The sequence below is a fragment of the Erythrolamprus reginae genome, chromosome 3, assembly GCF_031021105.1.
Source record: "Erythrolamprus reginae isolate rEryReg1 chromosome 3, rEryReg1.hap1, whole genome shotgun sequence".
Lineage (NCBI taxonomy): Eukaryota > Metazoa > Chordata > Lepidosauria > Squamata > Dipsadidae > Erythrolamprus > Erythrolamprus reginae.
The window spans coordinates 117991383-118012860 of record NC_091952.1 but is presented as its reverse complement, the minus strand read 5'-3'; the positions used below and the strand labels follow the sequence as shown (position 1 = coordinate 118012860).

Sequence of the window (21478 nt, the reverse complement as noted above, 5' to 3'; positions counted from 1 at the left end):
AGGCTTTGGTAGCTGCCTTCTGAGCAGCTTTGCTGCAAAAGGAGGCAGAAAAGTTCAGCCAAGTTGACTCCTCCTTCTCAGCCTCAACATACACACGGTACTGGGGCCTTCTGTGAGGAGATGGTTGAGATGTGTGCATGTTTGGATGAAGAAAGAGGTAGTTGTTGGGTAAGAAGTGAGGAAAGTGAGTAAGGGGCCTCTGAAAGAGGAGAAAGGTAAGCGAGCCGGGCCAGTGGTGGAAGCAATGCGTGTGTGTGTGTGTGTGTGTGAGGTTTAGAAAAGTTGGAGCTGGACTGAACCACCATGGCTTGTTTTGTAGTATCTGGAACTTAGCAGGATCTACTGTTTTAGAAAGCAGGTTGCACCTCTTACCCTGCAGCAAACTTTTCTTTGAAGCCTGGATGGCTGAGGGCTGCACCATCTTTCCAGTTGGCCTTTGTATTCCCTGTCACCGCCTTTTGCTGGCCCAGCTAAGAAACTTGAGTTTACTTCATGAACCTCACTCTGCTGCCTTTGCATCCTCCCCACACCCTGACCAGTACGTTTCTTGTCTTTCCTCAGGCTCTAGGCCTGATTTAGTGAGAGATTAGATTAGTTTCAGATTAGATTTATTAGATTTATAAACTGCCCTTCTCCAGTGGATTCAGGGCAGCATACAAAGATAGATAGATAGATAGATAGATAGATAGATAGATAGATAGATAGATAGTGTTGTATCCTATGTAAATAGTTGGTTCCATGAGAAACGCTGTCTGAGCTGGAAACAGGAAGTCGTGCCTGATTGGCTCAGACGCGAGCTGCTCTCGTTTGGCGGGAACCGCAAATATATAAAAAGAGCGGTTTCTCTCCAGGTAGAGCAGACGTGTTCCGCTGATTGTCACTTCCTTCTAAGAGCTGAATAAAGGAACCGTCTTTACCTAAACCTTGTCTCTGGACTCTTCACTGGCGACGACGGATGGAAGAACCACGCGTGCAAAATGAACAACCTTCAAATCGGCCGGGCTCCTGAGTTCTTCGATTCGGAGAAATCCTCCTGGGACACCTACATAGCCAAGTTCGAGATCTTCCTCGAAGCCGCGGGAATAAGGGATGCCGACGCTGAACGAAAGCGGGCAATCTTCCTGAACTACTGCGGCCCAGAAATATTCGATCTCGCCCAGACTCTCACCGATCCGCTCCCAGCCAAATCCGTCGCTTGGGACGTCCTGCAAACCAAGCTCGCGAGCCATTTCAAGCCTACGAAACCAGCCGTCGTTTTCCAGCACCAGTTTTCAAGAATGGCCCAGCTCGAATCCGAATCCATTAATCAGTTCGCTACGCGTCTTCGAACGGTGCTTTCAAAATGCAAGTTTGATAGCCCGGAAGCTCGCCTCACTGATGCCTTAATTTTCGGCATGAGAAATGCCATAGTCCGGAACAAGCTCCTCACCGAAGACGAGCCGTCTCTCCAGGCAGTAATCAAGCTGGCACAAACCGAAGAGGTCGCCGATGCTGCTGCCAAAGAGCTGAAGGAGCACGACAAGCGAGAAGTCATCGCCAAGATCGGCTCCACGTTTTCCCGCGCTGAGGCCCCAGACGACCTCAGCCCACCAGCCCTCAACGAGGACAGCTGTTTCCTGCTGCAACAGGACCAGCCGAGACAACCCAGATTCCCTCGCCCCGTCGCCCCCTGCGCCGGCTGCCGAGGAAACCATCCGCGCCAACGGGACGCCAACGGGACCCCAACGGGACGCCATTTGCCGCTGCTGCAACCGACGCGGCCATATCGCCAAAGCCTGCAGAGCACCTTTGCCTGAGGAATCTTTCTCCACTCCTCGTCCTCCTCGTTTCCAGACCCAAACATCTCAACCACGCGAAAACCGGTTTCCCCGTTTTTCCGGCTGCAAGAACTACTCAACCGCTAACCACGACTACTCAAGAGGTAACAATCAATTTTCCGTGAATAGCACGGAAACAAAAAATGGGGGCAAGATTGTAATCTCACTGCTGCTAAACAACAAGCCATGCTCTATGGAACTTGATACGGGGTCTAAATACACCATTATGCCGTGGGAAAAGCTTTTAATGTACATGCCTAGCCTCTCAAAGTCTGACCTTTTACAAACCTCATTGGTAATTAGAGATTTTCAAGGGGGAATAATACCTGTTCTAGGCCAAGTGAATGTACCTATTATATTTAAGACTGTTAAATGTACCCTTCCTATGATTGTTGTTGCTGGGGCTAGACACTCTCTCCTGGGTTTGGCTTGGATGGAACCATTGGGAATTGAAATTTCTGGTATCTGTACTGTTAACTCTGATAGCATGCCTAACTTCTTACAGGAATTCCCAGAAGTGTTTAGCCCCACCTTGGGATCGTATAAAGGGCCCCCTATCTCCTTTTCTATTGACCCCAAGGTCCCTCCTGTCCGGCTCAAACCACGCAGGGTACCCCTCCCGCTCCTCCCCAAGCTTGACCTACAGCTAGATAAGCTCATAAGCCAGGGCATTTTAGTTCCTGTAGAGCAGGGGCCATGGGAAACACCCATAGTCACGCCCCTTAAACCGGATGGCTCTTTGAGGGTTTGCGCTGACTATAAGTCTACGCTCAACAAAGCCCTCCAACATCACCCTTACCCCATTCCAGTGGTACAACAGCTCCTTCACTCCCTGGGGGAAGGGAAAGTGTTCGCAAAAATCGATTTAGCCCAAGCTTACCAGCAACTCCCTGTCGATGAACCGACAGCACTCGCACAGACAATTGTCACCCACAGGGATGCATTTAAATGTACCAGATTACAATTTGGGGTAAGCATAGCCTCCGGGATTTTTCAAAGCATAATGGAACGGTTGTTGTCAGGAATTAAAGGGACCATTCCCTATTTTGATGACATTTTAATTTCAGGAGAAAACCAATCTCAACTCAACGAAAGAATAAGAGAGGTATTACATAGACTACAGTGGAACCCCGACATAAGAGCTGCTCTACTTAAGAGCAACTCAAGATAAGAGCTGGGAGGGGAGAGATATTTTTGTTCTACTTACAAGCCCAAATTCGAGATACAAGCGCCAAGGAGCTGTCTCCTGAAGCCAAATGCTAACTTCCGCGTTCGGCTTCAGGAGACAGCTGCGAAGCGGCGCGCATGTTTTAAAAGGTTGCAGCCGGCCTGGGGGGCTCGGGGGGGGGGTGCTTGCAGCTTTCTTTCTTGCTCTTTTTCTTTCTCTCTTTTACCTTCCCTTCCTCTATTTCTTCTTTTCTTTCTCCTTCCCACCTTCTTCCCTCCCTCCCTCCCTTCACTCATTCCTCTCTTACTCTCCCCTTTCATAAGTTTCCTTGCTTCCTTCCTCTGTTCCTGTCCCTTCCCCCTTTCTTTCTTTCTTTCTTTCTTGCTCTTTTTCTTTCTCTCTTTTACCTTCCCTTCCTCTATTTCTTCTTTTCTTTCTCCTTCCCACCTTCTTCCCTCCCTCCCTCCCTTCACTCATTCCTCTCTTACTCTCCCCTTTCATAAGTTTCCTTGCTTCCTTCCTCTGTTCCTGTCCCTTCCCTCTTTCCTTCCTTCCCACCCTCCGTCCATTCATTCACCCATTCCTCTCTTGATCGCTTAAAGCCGGTCCCTGGTGCAAAAAGGGTTGGGGACCTCTGTCCTACAGGATTGGGTGGCAGAGAAGTTGAACATATGTAAATTTAAAAGTTTAAGAAAGTTTACAAGTTAAGTGAAAGAAACTTCATTATTCATTTATATGTACATGTACATTTCTTCATTAAAAACATGTCTTTCTGCATAATTTAGACTAACTTTGTGAGTTTTTTGAGGGCTGGAACCAATTAAAATTATTTACATTAATTCCTATGGGGAAAAGTCGTTCGAGATAAGAGCTGCTCGACTTAAGAGCCCAGGTCCGGAACGAATTAAACTCGTATCTCGAGGTACCACTGTACAAGATAAAGGGTTAAGGATCAAACCTGACAAATGTGTGTGGGGAACCAACAGTGTAGAATTCTTAGGATATAGAATCGATGGGGAAGGCATCCACCCCACTACTGAAAAATTGAAAGCCATCAGGGAAGCCCCAGAGCCACAGAATAAAACAGAATTGCAGGCATTCTTAGGCCTTCTAAACTTTTACTCTGTCTTTTTAAAACAGAAGGCAACAGCAGCAGAGCCTCTACACCGGCTACTTCAGAAAGGAACCCTTTGGACATGGGGGAGAACTGAGCACGAAGCCTTTTTACAAATAAAGCAGTTGTTAACTTCCGCAAGTGTAGTAGTCCAGTATAGCACTTTACTACCCGTCAGGCTTACGTGCGATGCGTCCCCATATGGCGTGGGAGGGGTCTTGGCACATGTGTTGCCAAATAATACAGAGGCCCCAATTGCCTTCTTTTCAAGGACAATGACCAATACAGAGAGAAATTATAGCCAACTAGATAAGGAGGCTCTAGCGTTAGTGGCTGGGGTAAAGAAATTTCATAATTATCTCTTTGGCAGGAGTTTTGAATTGGTTACTGACCACAAGCCTTTACTAGGCCTCTTAGCCCCCAACAAACCAACTCCCCCATTTATGTCTCCAAGATTAATCAGGTGGGCTTTGTTTCTCTCAGGATACCAGTACGAGCTCATTCACAAAGGGGGTAAAACGATCAACCACGCAGATGGTCTCAGTAGGTGCCCAATGGCAGAGTTAGTAGAGGACCCTGCCCCATCTGCTGATGTTTTAATGATAGAGCTTGAAGATAACCCACTAACAACAGCAATGGAGGTGGCTGCGCACACACAGCAAGACCCAATTTTGAAAAAGGTGGTAAACTGTGTACTTAAGGGGTGGCAAAATGACCCTGTAGAAAATAATTTAAGTGATTTTAAAACCAAAAGATTGGAATTGTCATATGTTAAAGGTTGCCTGTTGTGGGGTGAGAGAGTAATCATTCCTGAAAGTCTAAAGACCAAAGTACTCACAATGTTACATGTGGGCCACCCTGGTATTGTCAGGATGAAGGGCCTAGCTAGGGGGCACTTATGGTGGCCAGGTCTGGATACAGATATTGAAAAGTGGGTAGCCAAATGTGATCCATGCCAAGAGTCTCGGCCTAACCCCCCCAAAACAACTCCAGCAGAGTGGGAACAACCGGCAGGGCCTTGGTCCAGGGTCCATATTGATTTTGCAGGGCCAGTGGGGTCACAATATTTCTTAATAGTGGTAGATGCATTTTCCAAATGGGTGGAAATCATTGCAATGAATAATATAACCACGAGTGCCACAATTAAGGTTCTGCGCCATTTGTTTGCCACCCATGGCTGTCCTGACATCTTAGTGTCAGACAATGGACCCCAATTGACAGCCAGGCAATTTGAATTATTCTTAGATAATTTGGGGGTCAGACATGCCCTCATCTCGCCTTACTCGCCCTGGGCTAACGGGTTGGCAGAACGATACGTTCGGGTGGCAAAGGAGGCATTGCGCAGGTCAGGCCCTGGAGATGTACAACAGCATCTGGACCAATTTTTGTTAACACAACATATTACACCAAATTCCCACACACACATAAGCCCTGCTGAAATACTAATGGGAAGGAAACTTAGGTCCCCACTGGATAGATTACACCCAAGGTATTGTACTCAAAATCCTATGTATGTGAACCCTGAAAGACAATTGTATTTGGGTCAAAGTGTTTTTGCAAAGAATTTTGATGGGGGTTTGAATTGGATGAAGGGAATAATTGTACAAAAAACTGCTCCTAAAACATACATTGTAAAATTGGATGATGGTCGAATGTGGAAGTGGCACATTGACCATGTATGAAAGCGCATTGAAACCTCCCCTGAGCAAACCGCTAAAACAGACTCTCCCACTCTAATAGACTGTAACGCGCAACCCGCCTTAATGGACATTCAAATGGACTTATCGAGTCAGGAAGGGTCCTCCAGCGACGCCGAGCCATCTTCATCCTCAGAGGTCGGTGCTGTGCCTGCCCAATCGACTCAGCGGGCCGGAGCCCAAACTAGGCCCCAGCTGCACTGGGGAAGTACAGGCGAACCGACCTCCACCGTTGGAAGCGAGGACTCAAATGAACTGCGCAGGTCGGAGCGAGCCCTACGGAGACCGAGCAGATTAGAGGATTTCGTCACGTGGCTTTCTTGATTGATGTATTCTGACTAAGGAGGGAGGGGGTGTTGTATCCTATGTAAATAGTTGGTTCCATGAGAAACGCTGTCTGAGCTGGAAACAGGAAGTCGCGCCTGATTGGCTCAGACGCGAGCTGCTCTCGTTTGGCGGGAACCGCAAATGTATAAAAAGAGCGGTTTCTCTCCAGGTAGAGCAGACGTGTTCCGCTGATTGTCACTTCCTTCTAAGAGCTGAATAAAGGAACCGTCTTTACCTAAACTTTGTCTCTGGACTCTTCAGATAGATAGATAGATAGATAGATAGATAGATAGATAGATAGATAGATAGATAGATAGATAGATAGATAGATAGATAGATAGATAAAATCTATAAAAGCCCATAGATTAACATTTACCTCTCGATCATTTATCATAAATCCTACATCATAATATAAAACCTTCGACTTCATCTCTCAGTCAGCAGTGTGTTGTTGCTCAACAACCCCAGGCCTGGTGGCATGTTTTTAAGGCCTTTTGGAAGGCCAGGAGGGTGGGGTGGGGATCTCAGGGGGAAGTTGTCTGCCCCACTACGCAACACAAGCTTCGGTGACACCACCACCTGTGCCCAAAATCTTTCATTTTGAAATGTTTCTTGAAAGTAGACTTTTTATCTTACATTCTCACTAGGAGTAGTCCTTGATTTATGGCCACAGCTGAGCCAAAATTTCCATTGCTAAGCAAGATTTAATTGAGTTTTGCTCCATTTTGTGATTTTCTTTGCCACCATTAAGTGGTGTTCAGTAGTAGGAAATAAATAGAGATTGTATCTTGTTGAGGCTGGGAGGCAAGGCCAGGCATGATGAGTGATGTTGAGTTGGCCCTGTTTACCGAGACACATGACTACCCAGCCATGCCCATCTATTATTATTATTATTATTATTATTATTATTATTATTATTATTATTATTATTATATTAGATTTGTATGCCATCTAGTCACATGACCACCAAGCCACGCCCACAGAACAGGTAGTAAAATTTTTTGAATCCCACCACTGAAGGGCGGAGGTTTTCAGCTCTTGACTTCCTGCTTCCATATCAGAGACATCTTTGTCATCAAATCATATATCACATGTTGGAGAATTGTGAGTTCTCTTGTTTTGTTCTTATTTCTATATGGGTCAGTCTCATTCTTCCAGTCTGGCTGTACATGTCATGTGAGCACATACATAAAGTAGACTGCAACCTACTGGCGCTAGTATAATTCAAAAACTCTGGAGGCCCCATTATTTTCATGGCATCATGTCCAATAAGGATAATAGAAAGTTTTCCGACAGAAAAAAAAAAAAGACAATCATTTTCACTCAGATTCAGTAAACAGCTGCAGCGATGTGGGAAAAGGCATCAGTATTCCTTACAAAACTTCCTTCCTTTTCCAGAAAGTTCTAGAAGCTTCTTTCACTGCAAATTTTATCACTCTCTCTTGTTAAAGAATGTATATGCCATCCAAGGTCATAAGTTCCATTTTTCCAAATTGTGTTCTAATTCTGAGGAGGAATTTAAATCAGATTAATTTCAGAATTGGCCATATTGCATATATCTCTTTCCAAGGCCCCAAAATTACTTAAATGGCCTTTACCCAATTTTAAAATAAGCAGATGTTGTAAAATCGGTATAGAACTCCCTAAAGGGATTTACCTTCTGAGGGTTGTTAGCACTGTATCATATTGTACACTGATTGTGGTGACTGCGTTAAAAGCACATTTAAATTAATTGTATTTACCTCTTTACCTTAATAAAATCTATTTCCCAAAATTCATTTGGGAAACATTAGAATCAGTGGGGAGTCCATATGTAAAGTGGATGTATTTCACACACCTAATTTAGAAAGACTGAAATTGCAGTGCTAAATTACAAGCAGAAATGTTATTATAATGAATGCATTGGAGGAAACGTTCCCTTTGCAACTTCTAATTTTATACTCACGAGGGGTAAAAAACCCATTTACTTTAGCTGCCCAGAAATATTGTGCAAGAATGGTTTGGAAAAGGCGAATTGGGAGAGAGTTTTATTAGAGAGAGTATCATAAACTCAGACCTTTGCAAATGGACACTCAATTCTCTTTCTGTTCCAGGGAATTTAATTTATGAATGTAGTACCACATAAGTCAATGAAATTTTTTTTCAGTGTTGGCTTCAATATGCTTTCAGGAATTTTATACAGATAAAAGGCAAGATTTATAGATTTTTATCTAATTCTCAGACTCTTCTTTCTGTTAGGGTATCTCCATACAGTAATGTGTTTATCTTGTATCTTTTTAAAAAAAAAAGCCAAACATGAAAGATATGGATCTATGTTTATAGATATTATCCTTGGATTACAATGGCAATTGGAACCAGAATTTCTATTTCAAATTTCCTTCCATGCCCCAACATCTCACCAGCCCCATTCATTCATTCATTCATTCATTCATTCATTCATTCATTCATTCATTCATTCATTCATTCATTCATTCATTGGATTTGTATGCCACCCCTCTCCGAAGACTCGGGGGGCTAACAAGATACAATATAAAACAATGAATACAGAGACAAATCTAATTAAATTAAAAAATACTACGTAAGCTAAAACCCCCAATATATTAAAATCAATCAAACAAATTCAATCACAGTCATACATAACGTTCATCGCCCAGGGGGCCTGAGATCTAATTGCCCCAAGCCTGGTGACATACAGTAAGTGAGTCTTGAGACTTGTGAAAAATAAAGAGGGTGGGGGCAGTGCGAATCTCTGGGGGGAGCTGATTCCAGAGGGCCGGGCCCACCACAGAGAAGGCTCCTCCCCTCGGCTCTGCCCAGTGACACTGTCTGGTTGACGGGACATAGAGAAGGCCAATTCTGTGGGACCTAACCAGATGCTGGGATTCATATGGCAGAAGGCAGTCCCGCCTTCTTTTGCGGCTGCTCGCAGCCAATGCCACATAGGGCATTGTGCTGGTGCCACCACTCATGCGTTTAACAGCATAGCCCATCATACAATCTGCTGCTGCGAGCAGTGGCACTGGCACAACGAGCCATGCAGCATCCTGCTATGAGTAGTGGCAGAAGTCAGATAGTGGCATGACAGATGTCAATGCGTGGGAGATCTGGATGTGGTGGTCTTAAGGTAAGATGTTCCCTGAAAACAAGACCTAGTGCTTAGTTTGGGGCCCAAAAGAAAATAAGAATGGCTCCTATTTTGGGGAAACATGGTATGTACTAAAGTGAGTAAACAGCCATGGAAGGACTGGGGTGCTTTATGCTTTCGTATTATTTAGTAATAAGGCTGGTAGTGTGATTTTATTTACAAGATACAGATAGCGCTGAGCAATTTTTGCCTTCTTGTTCTCCAGATGCCAGTAGAGGGACTTTAGTACTCCAGTCTTCTAAACCTGCTGAAAAAAAGGCTGCTGATTTGTTGCTGAACTGGGTTTGTTATTAACAAGCATTAATGTTGTTATCATGAAATGCGATGTTGGCTAAACTTGGCTGGTTTCAAAAAAGAGGCGTATCAACTTGCGGGAGTCATGGGGATCAATGGCTGTTAGCTTTGATGGCAGCATGACTACGGAGTCTACGGAGAGGGGCGGCATTCAAATCAAATCAAATCAAATCAAATCAAATCAATCAATGACTGCCTCTTGAAGGTCATTTGGTGAGAGACTGGTTGGCTTCTCTGTCCAGCTGGTTGACCACTGCAAGAAAAGACTGCTGGATTAGATGGGCCAGGAGCAGTGAAGGGCTACCCATAGCTACCAGCACACTCCCAATTACCGGCACGGGTGTGCATGTGTTCGGAGTGCACATGCCCATGCGTTGGCATGAGATTCAGCTTCTGTGCATGCACAGGAAGTGAAATGTCATGTGAGGATGCTCGTGCGTGAGATTTCACCAATTTTCGGCGATACCTTTGCTTCCGCACATGCGCGGAAGGAAAAATCACCAAAAATGGCAAAATCTCACATGCACAAGCATCCTCGCGTGAGATTTTGCTTCCTGCCCCTGTGCAAAAGCAGAATCTTGTGCATGCGTGCATGCATTGGGGACATGGAAAAGTGTGCACATCTCCATTAATCGTACCGAGCGGCGTACCGGACCATCCATGCTGTTACCCAATACTGGCCAGGAATCCAATGCAATAGGACCACATTTATGCTCTTACTTACGAATTCCTAGACAAGATGGTACCAGAATATCCTTTTCCTATTTAATTTCAGTTGGCTACTACAACCAATCAGGAAGGCAATACTTTCGATTGTACCAATAAAGGAGCGTATTTGTAGTTTACGGTTGAAATGTGGGGTTCTTGGTGCTCTGTGAGCTTGGTTGTTTTCTGGCAGATGTTTCCTTATCCAAACTAGATAACATCAGTATTGGATTGTTACATGCTGTTTTTTGTCACTGTTGTTAGCCGCCCCGAGTCTGCGGAGAGGGGCGGCATACAAATCAAATCAAATCAAATCAAATCAGATCAGATCAGATCAAATCAATCAATAAATCAATAAATAAATCATCAGTGCTAGTGTGCATCATAGTGCCAGCACTCATTATGTTACCTACATTGTGTAATGAAATGCCTGCAAGAAAACAACCAATCTCACAGAGCACCAAGGATCCCTCACTTTCTATTGTGGTACTCCCAAAAGCAAAATATTCACTGGTTTTATACAGCTTTGGTACATGAGGAATGCTGAGCTTTTTGGGAACTGTTTGAAAACTTTCCGAGAAGAAAGATGAAATGTGCACTTTGTTCAAATTGATGGCATACTTACACAATCAGAAAAGAAGGGCACACTTGGAAAAAAATAAATAATTGGTTGTGTCAAATAACAAATACAAAAATAGAATATACGCCAGAGCTTTTTCTACTGGGTATTATGAGAGGTACCTATTCTAAAAATGTAAAATATTTAAGCTTGCATATTACAACAGCTACAAGGATTGTATCTGCACAGAACTGGAAAAATCCTCAAATACCCGAAGACAATGAGATCATCAAGAAAATATACGACTGTGCAGAGATGGACAGATTGACAATGGAACTTAATAATTGAAAAGAATCGGTCTATTATGAAACCTGGACAAAATGGTACCAATGGACAAAAAAAAAGAAACTCAAAAGAAACATCGAAATAAAATATCAAGAAATCTAAAAGTCATTAGAAGACAATGTCGATAGGAATGTATATATGATGTAGATTCATCTGTAAATATGATTATGTACTTTAAAAAAAGAGGAAAATTTAATAAATATATATTAAAAGAAAAGAAGGGCACACACTTAATAAATAGAAACAAATAATAGCACCTGCACTTTGTACTATATTTAAAGTATCTACTGTATTATGTACATCATGTGGGAATCTTCTCCATGTCAGGGAATACAGAAATAGCTTAAATAAGTATCTGAGTCTTAAATAAGTACCTGAGTTTTCGAAGAAGGGCGACATACAAATCTTAATAATTAATTAATTAATTAATAATAATTAATTAATTAATAATTAAATAATAATAATAATAGTAATAACAACAACAACAACAACAATAATCTGGGATGGAGAATAAAGGATGGTTTGTCTCTGCAACAGAGCTATCAACATCAAAATGGAGCTGTTTTTTTAAATGGAACAAATATGTAAGACAATGAATAGTTTGAATAGAATAATGAATGGATAGAATAATTTGAAAACAGGTTTCTTAAAATACATGCTTAATCCAAAAGGCAAATTGTCCTGGTCTATTGCAATCGTAGAATGTGCACAGGAAAGGAAAGCTGTATTAAGGGGTATGAAAAACCCAGGAAAACACCTTACTTCACTTGACGCAATCTGAAGAAATAATACCACCCCTCATTGAAAATGTTGTCGTGTCGGTCTGCATGCTTCAATTGCTGGACCATGCCTCTGCTCTGCAATATTCACATTGCCAGTCCTATGACTGGTGGCTTTATCCACAGTTGTTTAAAAAGGTCAATGAGAGCTGAACCAGAGAAATTGATAGGAATGAACAAATTCGCTGCATTTTAACAGCATCAGTAAATATGGAGCTGTTACGGAACGGACTGGATCACTTAGACATGCAAAGCCTGTTTTCTCTCTGTTCCTTTGTCTCCATGCATGAAATACATGGCCTGAATTCTTGCAAATTGCTGCTCTGAAAGAAAGCGGATGGTCCATTATGCTGACCTTTTAAATTACCCAGTAGCCTTGAAATCCCTTTCAAAATGCCAGCTGAAGTATCATATCAAATCGGTTAGCCCGGCCAATCCAAATATCAGGTCTCTAAAAAGGTTACTGTGTTCAAACAGGCAGTTGCCTTGACAGACAGTGAGGACCCAGCAGCTGCTTACTGACATTATGTGCGGTCAATGAAAATATGTGAGCAACCCTGGACAAATTTGTTATTAAGACCAATGATGATAACAATCACAACAGAGCCAGGAGTGACCCTATTACCTATGCAAAGATATTGTGCATTGACACCATTTTGAATCTTGCTTGAATAGCTCAAAGGGAAAAAGTTTCTAGTTAGCTTCCCTTCCTGTGTGAATTAACCTGCTTGTGACCTCAAAGCTTTCTACTAATGCCTGCTATGGCTGGAGGAAAAGAGGTGGTATAATCAGATGATCGGCAGGTCCAGGGCAATGATATTTCTTTTTGGAAATATCTATGCTCAGATCTAGTGATTGGAGACTTCTTTCAAGCCTGCGAAGAGGGGAGCATTTTCTCTACACTTGAGGGCTTCAGGAGAACTGAACAAGCGCTGACCTGTTTGGTTGGCCAGCCAGGCTTGTCATCCAACACAACCGCCCGCTCGTCCCCTTGTTTGGTGCCTGGGGCAGCCTCAGTCCTTTGCCTAAAGCAAGGTCTGGCTCTGTGCATTTGGTCAAAGACGCAGAAAGTGGCAGATAGTCAACAACATTCTCTGCTCATCTTTTATGGCAACAACTGCTGAGAGGAATCTGTAGACTGAGGCTTTTCTTTCTGAGAAATTGCTATGAGGTTCATTCAGATCCCTGGGAAAAGAATACACTGTTTCTGTTTAGTATTGTCCGAAATGTTTATTTTTCCCTCTCTTCAAAATTTTAAAACTTGATTTCAGAAGGACTTGCCCATATCGCATATCCCCCTGAAGAGTTGCCTCTTTCCTCCTGTAATTGATCAGCACTTATGTAACTCAATCAATCTACTCTTCTTTGTTCCCCATCTGGATGCCTCTGATTTCATTCCTCAATTAAATACAGACTTACCTCCAAAGTCTAGACATCAAATTTAAAAATATTAAGTCAAATAATCTGGCTAATAAAACACAGGAAACATAACAGTCCCATCTTGGATATGTATTAGAATTTACATGAATATCATTCCATATTATTAAATTATTATTAATAATAATTATAATAATTATTATAATTATTATTGTTATTAAATCTCCTGAATGATTTAGTTATCATCAGTGGAATCTGGCCATACCTGTATGTCCTCCCTCCCTCCCTCCCTCCCTCCCTCTTCTCTCCTGGTGGGAACTCCGTCATGAAGGAAGTGGCAGAGAATCCCTTCAAATTTTTGTTACACCATAGAGCAGTGATGGTGAACCTATAGCACGGATGCCACAGGTGGCACGCGAAGCCATATCTGCTGGCACAGGATCCATTGCTCTAGTTCAGCTCCAACGTGCATGTGTGTGCTGGCCAGTTGATTTTTGGCTCACACAGAGACTCTGGGAGGGTGTTTTTGGCTTCCAGATATCCTACAGGGGGGGATGAGGGTGGGCATTTTTTACCCTCCCCTGGCTCTGGGAAGCCTTTGGAGACTAGGGAGGGGGAAGCACGAGCCTACTGGGTCCATCAGTAGGGAAACAGGCTGTTTCTGGCCTCCAGACGGCCTCCGGAGGATAGGGGAAGCTGTTTCAACATCCCCAGGCATTGAATTATGGGTGTGGGCACTTGCGCATACGCAATAGTGCGCATGCACGCTCTTTTGGCACCTGAGGGGAAAAAAAGGTTTGCCACCCCTGCCATAGAACAAGGATAATCTTTTTCAAAACAAGTGTTTATAAATTTACCAACAAGTATTTTAGGTGGGTAGCTAACCTACCTCATACTGCCTTAAAGCTTCTGTTAGTCAGTCAAAACAATTGTTACAGAAAATTAAAAAGGTGGGGATGCCTACTTGAAAATGTTTGGTCATTAAAGTCTTCCGGTCATCTTCAATTTGTCGGAACTTAGCCTTCAGTCCTTTCATCTGTGTTTCCATTCTCAAAACATACTGGAAATCCCTTTGAGTCCGTAGGTTTAAAACTTCAATGGACTGAGACATATTCTGAACCTGTGAAAGAAGAACACTGCTCGTAACCTCATTTTTAAAAGTGCTCTCATCTTTCTTTTCCAAGGCACTTAAATCAAACGCAGAGTGATAGTTTGGCATATGTCGGTTCTTGGATTGTTACCCATTTTTAAAGACCTCAGCAAAGCGCTGCATCCCTCAATGCGCAGTGTCTGAATTGCAGATTAGATGCCACTCTTGTTCTTGGACAAATACAGCTTTTCTTAATGAGATGGTGACAATACTGAATTTGGATCCATGCCTTTATCTAATAAGCATTACCATGCAAAAAATTAAAAAATCAGGAGAATGCTACAAGATATGCATTGCTTCCCAGGCACAGACAAATGCTACAGCGGTGTAGCACACGGTCCCATGTGGCCCAAAGGAAGCACACCGGCATCAGAAGAGGCCATTACCAAAGCAAGGAACATTTAGAAAATTTCCCTATTCCAACCAAAAAGAGGCACTTCTAACTCTTGACATAGAACTGGTGGGTGAAAGAGATGCAGGGATTCAAACAATGGTATGAATAGAATCAATGATGGGCTTTCAAAATTTTTACTGCCACACTGTGGGCATGGCTTGTTGTGTGGGTGTGGCTTGCTGGTCATGTGGCCAGGTGGGTGTGGCTTGACAATCATGTGACCGAGGGGGTGGCTTAAAGTTCATGTGACTGGGTGGGAGTGGCTTACTGACCATGATACATTTTCAAATAGGTGCTTGGACTCTTTTTAGTTGATTAAGTCACATTATTTGAATAGTCACAAAAAGAACACATGACAGACAGCATTATTTGTTGAGGAGCACAGTAACATTTTAAGGGTGTGTACAAGGTTCAGTATGATAACAGATTAGGCAAGTAGCTCAATTTTCTTTAATTGCTATAAAAGTTCAGTTCTAGATAATGATTAAAATGATTAAAAAGTTTATGGGTAAAAACATACTATTTAATTATTTCATATTTTAAAAGTAATTAAGGATCATACTAAGGTTCTAGAGAAGGAAGGAAAATAAAAAAATTATTAAGCATTCGATAAATAATGCATAAACGTACTATCCCCATTGCACACACACCCCTTGTGTATTTGTTTATCTCTTCCAATTCCCCTTGTCAGGGTAAAGTCTCACAGCAGGCCTGAATCAAGAGGGCAGAGGCATTTGTTAAGGGTTATGATGCTGTCATACCTGTCATGGAATCATTATTTCAATGACACAATTTACATCATCCTCATCATTTGCCCAATTACATTATGGCTCTTATAATCTCACGTTCCCTCTCGCCCCCTGCCACTGTGACCCTCCTGCAGTTCATTGACCCTCCTGCAGTTCATTGTTTTGTTTTAGGGTTAATTCAGAGCAGCACACTGGTCTACACCAATAATATGTTTTTAAGGAGGCTTCATTTTGGGACCTCAAGTTATACTTGAAAAAGGAAATGAGAGGTACAATTACAACAGAGATGTGTTTTTATACATCAGTGAGCCCTAGTGACCAGAAACATCTGGCAAATCTGGTTTGTTCTCATATAACAATGATGGCAAACCTATGCCATGGGTGCCAGAGGTGGCACGCGGAACCATATCTGCTGGCACGTGAGCCGTTACCCTAGCTCAGCTCCAATGTGCATGTGTGTGCCAGGCAGCTGATTTTTGGCTCACAGAGAGGCCCTCCAGAGGGGCCAGGGGAGACCACTTTTGCCACTGCCAGGCATTGAATTATGGGTGTGGGCACTTGCGCATGTGTGATAGCACACGCACACATGCTTCGACACCCGAGGAAAAAAAGCTTCGCTCAAGCAAGAAACTCTACAGAATTTCAGACAAATGATTGTCCAATTTCTTTTGAAAATGTATTACTGAATAATTACTCATATCTCTGGGCTATCAGTTGGATATCTGCTAAACCTCCACATTTCCTCTGTGTACGTGTAACTTTGACCACTCAGAGATAATTCTGCACACTCCTTAACACACAGACGCAGAATGCTTTGCACATGTGCAGAGGGTAAAAGACCTTGAGCAGGTGGGCAAAGCCTCGCATGGCCGTCACTACCGGCTCTCTGATCCCTGGCAGGCACCCCCAAACTGGGAGCATTTCACCCCTGTACACACCCTTTAAAGGCAAACTTAGAATACAAACTCCATATATCAAAAGAAAGCTGAATGCCGTTAACTTGCTTGCCTGCGGCATATATCTTTCTACCCTTGAAATCTTTTTCATGTTTGTGGTAGAAGATTTTTGCTTCAAAACATCAAAAATCAAAGCCGCATGGTGGGAAAACGATGGGGAAGCAGACTCTTTCACGGAATAGGTGGGTGGGTGACTTTGGATGGCTATGTTTTGGGTCAATAGTGAGGTTTTAAAGGCATTCAGGCTCTCAGAAAATAGAATGTGATTAATGGAAGAGAAGAGAATGGTTTAGTCGCAGAAGGAAAGTGGGCAATGCATTTCATCAGATCATAGAAGTCCTCTGAACTTTTTTTTTATCAGATGGCAAATTCTGTATTATGAATTCCATTCTTTTTACGGTCATTTTGACAATTGAAGCTTCAAACAGATTTAAAACATTAAATAATACTTGAACTGTCCATCAACAAGCAGAAATATGGAAGAATAATGAAGAGCCCAGCCATACTGAGATTGACCCTTGATCTTTTAAAAATGTATTTTTTCCTAGCTACCACCTTCTCCAATACTGTCTTCTCCCCTATGGCAATCTTTTGCTATCTGCCCATTAGATGACTCCAAAATCGGAATGTTTCCACTAAAACATTCACTAAAACAGGGATCTTGGAGTTCTAGTGGACAACCATTTAAATATGAGCCAGCAGTGTGCAGCAGCTGCCAAAAAAGCCAACACAGTTCTTGGCTGCATCAACAGAGGCATAGAATCAAGATCAAATGAAGTGTTAATATAACTTTATAATGCCTTGATAAGGCCACACTTAGAATACTGCATTCAGTTTTGGCCGTCACGATGTAAAAAGGATGTTGAGATTCTAGAGAGAGTGCAGAGAGGAGAAACAAAGATGATTAGGGGACTGGAGGCTAAAATATATGATCAACGGTTTTAGGAACTGGACATGGCTAGTTTAATGAAAAGAAGGACCAGGGGAGACATGATAGCGGTCTTCCAGTATCTCAGGGGTTGCCACAAAGAAGAGGGAGTGAAGCTATTCTCCAAAGCACCTGAGGATAGAACAAGAAGCAATGGGTGGAAACTAATGAAGGAGAGAAGCAACTAAGAACTAATTTCCTGACAATTAGAACAATTAATCAGTGGAACAGCTTGTCTCCAGAAGTTGTGAATGCTCCAACACTGGAAGTTTTTAAGAAGATGTTGGATATTCATTCATTCATTCATTCATTCATTCATTCATTCATTCATTCATTCTTATAAACCTCCCAACACCTTCTGGACTCTGGGCAGAGTACAAAATATAAAAAGCAATATAAAAGCAATGTAAAAGCCATTAAGCCATTAAGAAAAATTATTATTATAAAAGTACCACATGGGTAATATCATATAAGTCCAAACAGTCCAGAGCATAGCTGAAATAAAGCCTGACTTTTCCAAAAAATTGAGTAATTCTTGTTAAAGCAGAAAAGACAAGGGACCAAGGGAAAACAAAATGCAGAAAACCTGTCCCAGAGAGTGTGGGAAAGGGAGCGATATATCAAGTGACAGCCAGCCAAAATCAGATTCAGATCTAGGGGGAAAGAAAAGCAGGCAATTCTTCAATTGGTAACAATGAGAAAAGAAAAAAAAATAAGAAGAAAAGGAGAAGAAAACTGAGATATTTATTCCCACTGATAAAACATAAAGATACATTAGCAGCAAGACAAATAATTTTACAATATCAAGTAAAACCAAAAGTTGAGGCCACATGGGGACTCAACCTGGACATTGGATTTGGCAAAATGTCAGAAAAAAAAATCCAATGGAAGTTAGACAAGATTTTTTGTTTTTTGAGAAAGATTGCTTTGCCTAACAGAATTGCCAACATAAAATCTCAGGTAATGAATAGCAAAGATTATTGAAGACTTCGAGATATGGGATCAATTAAAAAAAACAGAACAAAACAAAAACCCAATATATTTGTATGGAAAACTGATTCTCAGATGAAGCCAAAAAAGGAGAATATTTTAGTACTTTTGATTTTGAATGGGTGTGCTTTGATACCAATGGACAAATTTAGAGCTTTCAACAACTGATTAATAAATTGTAAAGTGTTGCATTGCTTGCATTAGCATGGAGGTAGGATTTACTTCTTACATCCTTAAGAGCTATTTAATAAGAGGCACGCAAGTTCAATGTGCCCTCTTCTCTGTATTGTTAAAGAGGAGTGGGGATACGTAAGCCTCTAAATGCAGCCAGAGTTTGGCTCCAGCAATGTCAATTTTGCTCCTCCAATAGTCAAGGAAGATGGAAGCTATCGTCCAACAAGACCTGGAAGACCTTTGAGTTAAAATGAGAATGGGAAGACAAAATTACCATATTTTTCGGACTATAAGACACCCCAGTGTATAAGAAGCACCAAAAATTCAAAGAAGTAAGTAAGAAAAAAACATGTACTGTATTTCTCTTCCCTGGCCCCCAGGGCCTCCCAAGCCCTTTATGCGCTCTGTTTTTTTAAAAAATGAGCCTGTTTTTCACAAAACGGGCATTTTTGCCTTCCCTAAGCTCCCAAGAGCACTTTGCAGGCCTCACAAACCCTCTGTGCATCCAATTTTTGGCAAAAACTGACCTTTTTTTCACCCGTTTTTGCCAAAAAAGGGGTACACAGAGTGTTTGGGAAGCCTGCAGAGTGCTCCTGGGACCTGGGGAAAGCAAAAAATGACCCATTTTTGCAAAAATGGGATGCACAGAAGGTTTGAGAGGCCTGCAGAATGCTCCTCAGGGCTGTCTGGAAGGTAAAAATACCCCATTTTCCTGCAAAAATGGGGGTTTTGCCTTCCCCCAGCTCCCAGGCCACTCTACAGGCCTCCCAAACTCTCTGCGCACCAATTTTTGAAAAATACAGGCCCATTTTTTTTGCCAAAATAGGACACAGGGTTGGGCTTTGGGAGACCAAAAATGGATGTATTTGGTGTATAAGACACACCAACATTTCCACCCTCTTTTAGGGGGAAAAAGGTGTGTCTTATACTCCAAAAATATGGTAAGCACTGGAGCTCTTTGATGGCAACATTATAATCTGGCAACAGTGCTGAAGATTCCTTGCTTGAAAAATCCGTAGAGTTCTCAAGAATCAAAGAAAAGAAGGAAAACCTAATCAACCATATTATTTTGCTTTTTCTTCTCCATTTAAGGAAAGCATTAACAATGGATTGCAGCAAGGTCTCCCCACAGCCAACTTCGTGTTGAAATACCTGATGGGACTTATGGGCACATATCGTGGACATATGGTGGCTCAGTGGTTAGAATGCAGTACTGCAGGCTACTTCTGCTGACTGTCGGCTGCCAGCAGTTCGATTCTCACTGGCTCAAGGTTGACTCAGTCTTCCATCCTTCTGAGATCGGCAAAATGAGGACCCAGATTGTTGGAGCCAATATGCTGACTCTGTAAACCATTTCGAGTGGGCTGTAAAGCACTGTGAAGCAGTACATAAGTTTAAGTGCTATTGCTATATTGCAGACCCGAGCTCCAGTATGCAGGCAGTGTGTATGAGGCATAGTCCTACCTATTATATTGCTTGTATTCTGAACGAACACCGAGGACAACCTTAATAATGGGAAAGTATTTCAATTTCAATCTGTAGTGTGGCTCTGTCCTTTGCTCGCTTCAGTTTTCATTTGCAGAAGAACGACAAAAAGGCAGGATTCCACTGGCAACCTCAGTTGATTGCCGCTATTTTTAAACAGCAAATATAGTAATGCATTATTGGGTCATGCCAAGTATTCAAGTGCAAGAAAATCTACTATTACCCAATTTAATTTCTATTTTTTGCCCACTCAAAATCCTCCAGTTCTGCACTAATGAATTGCTTTAAATGAGATTTTTAATAGGAAAGAGAAGAAAATGAAGCAAGGATGCTGACCTGGAATTTATTGCTGCTTGCAAAAGACTTGAAACAGTGGACAAAGAAAAAATCTTGCTGTTATTCAGACAATAGGCAATTCTCGGCGATGTTTCATGTATGAGTGAATGTAGCTTCTCAGAGGTGCACCATCTCTTTGATGGCACAGTTCTGAAATATTTTGTTTTTTTGCCATAATTGACTTCAGGCGTTTCTGCCAACATCAACAACTCCATGACTATAAAACCACTGCAAAGAAAGTTAGTCCAAAAAGACAAAATAGCTTCTGGGCTTCAAAATCACTCTGCCTGAAAATCACTCCCTTCTTCGGCCAATTTTAGGCTGTTTTGCCAGTCTAGTGATATTATTAAGTGCAATTTTCTTTTATTCAGTTTCTGCACTCCGAGCTTTTGCTTGTGGAGATATCGAAACGTAAGTCTTTGATTTACATATTCAGCAGAACCCAGCTGACTTTAACTGATGCTGAAAAAGCTAAGCAGGACCAGATTTGGTTAGTACTTGGGTGGGAAATCCCCAGGCTGTAGATAAGACTGGGGAGTTAAAATAAAAGTGAAAAGAATCGCAGACATAAGACAATACCATGTTGCCCTGTGACCTGCCATGGTGTAACAGAAGGAAAATAAAACACCCAAAAATCTAGGTTGCAAGAAAATGAAATCTTCTGCAGAAAATCTCCACTCTCAATTGTTTTGAGATTTCAAAAGCAAATTAGTCAAGTTAAGTGAATCTGGCTTGACTTTGCTTGTCAGAAGGTCGCAAAAAGGAAACTTTATTTTTTATTTTATTTTATTTTATTTTATTTTATTTTATTTTATTTTATTTTATTTATTATTTATTCTATTCTATTCTATTCTATTTCTATATTATTCTATTCTATTCCTATGCCGCCCAGTCCCGTGGGACTCAGGGCGGCTTAGAACAATGCAAATCTATTACAGTAACAAAAATAAGTCAAATATCAATAATAAACTATAAAAACTCCATTATAA

General features: G+C 41.9%; 1 protein-coding gene across 3 annotated transcripts in view; it reads right to left on the bottom strand.

Annotated features, from left to right (window-relative positions):
* OLFM3 (olfactomedin 3) overlaps window positions 1-21478 on the bottom strand; it is a 250479-nt gene that overhangs the window by 28248 nt on the left and 200753 nt on the right. For all 3 annotated transcript variants that reach the window (XM_070746448.1, XM_070746449.1, XM_070746447.1), the window contains one exon: window positions 14292-14447. In XM_070746448.1, coding sequence (XP_070602549.1) covers window positions 14292-14447 — 156 coding nt within the window. The remainder of the gene's footprint in view (window positions 1-14291; window positions 14448-21478) is intronic.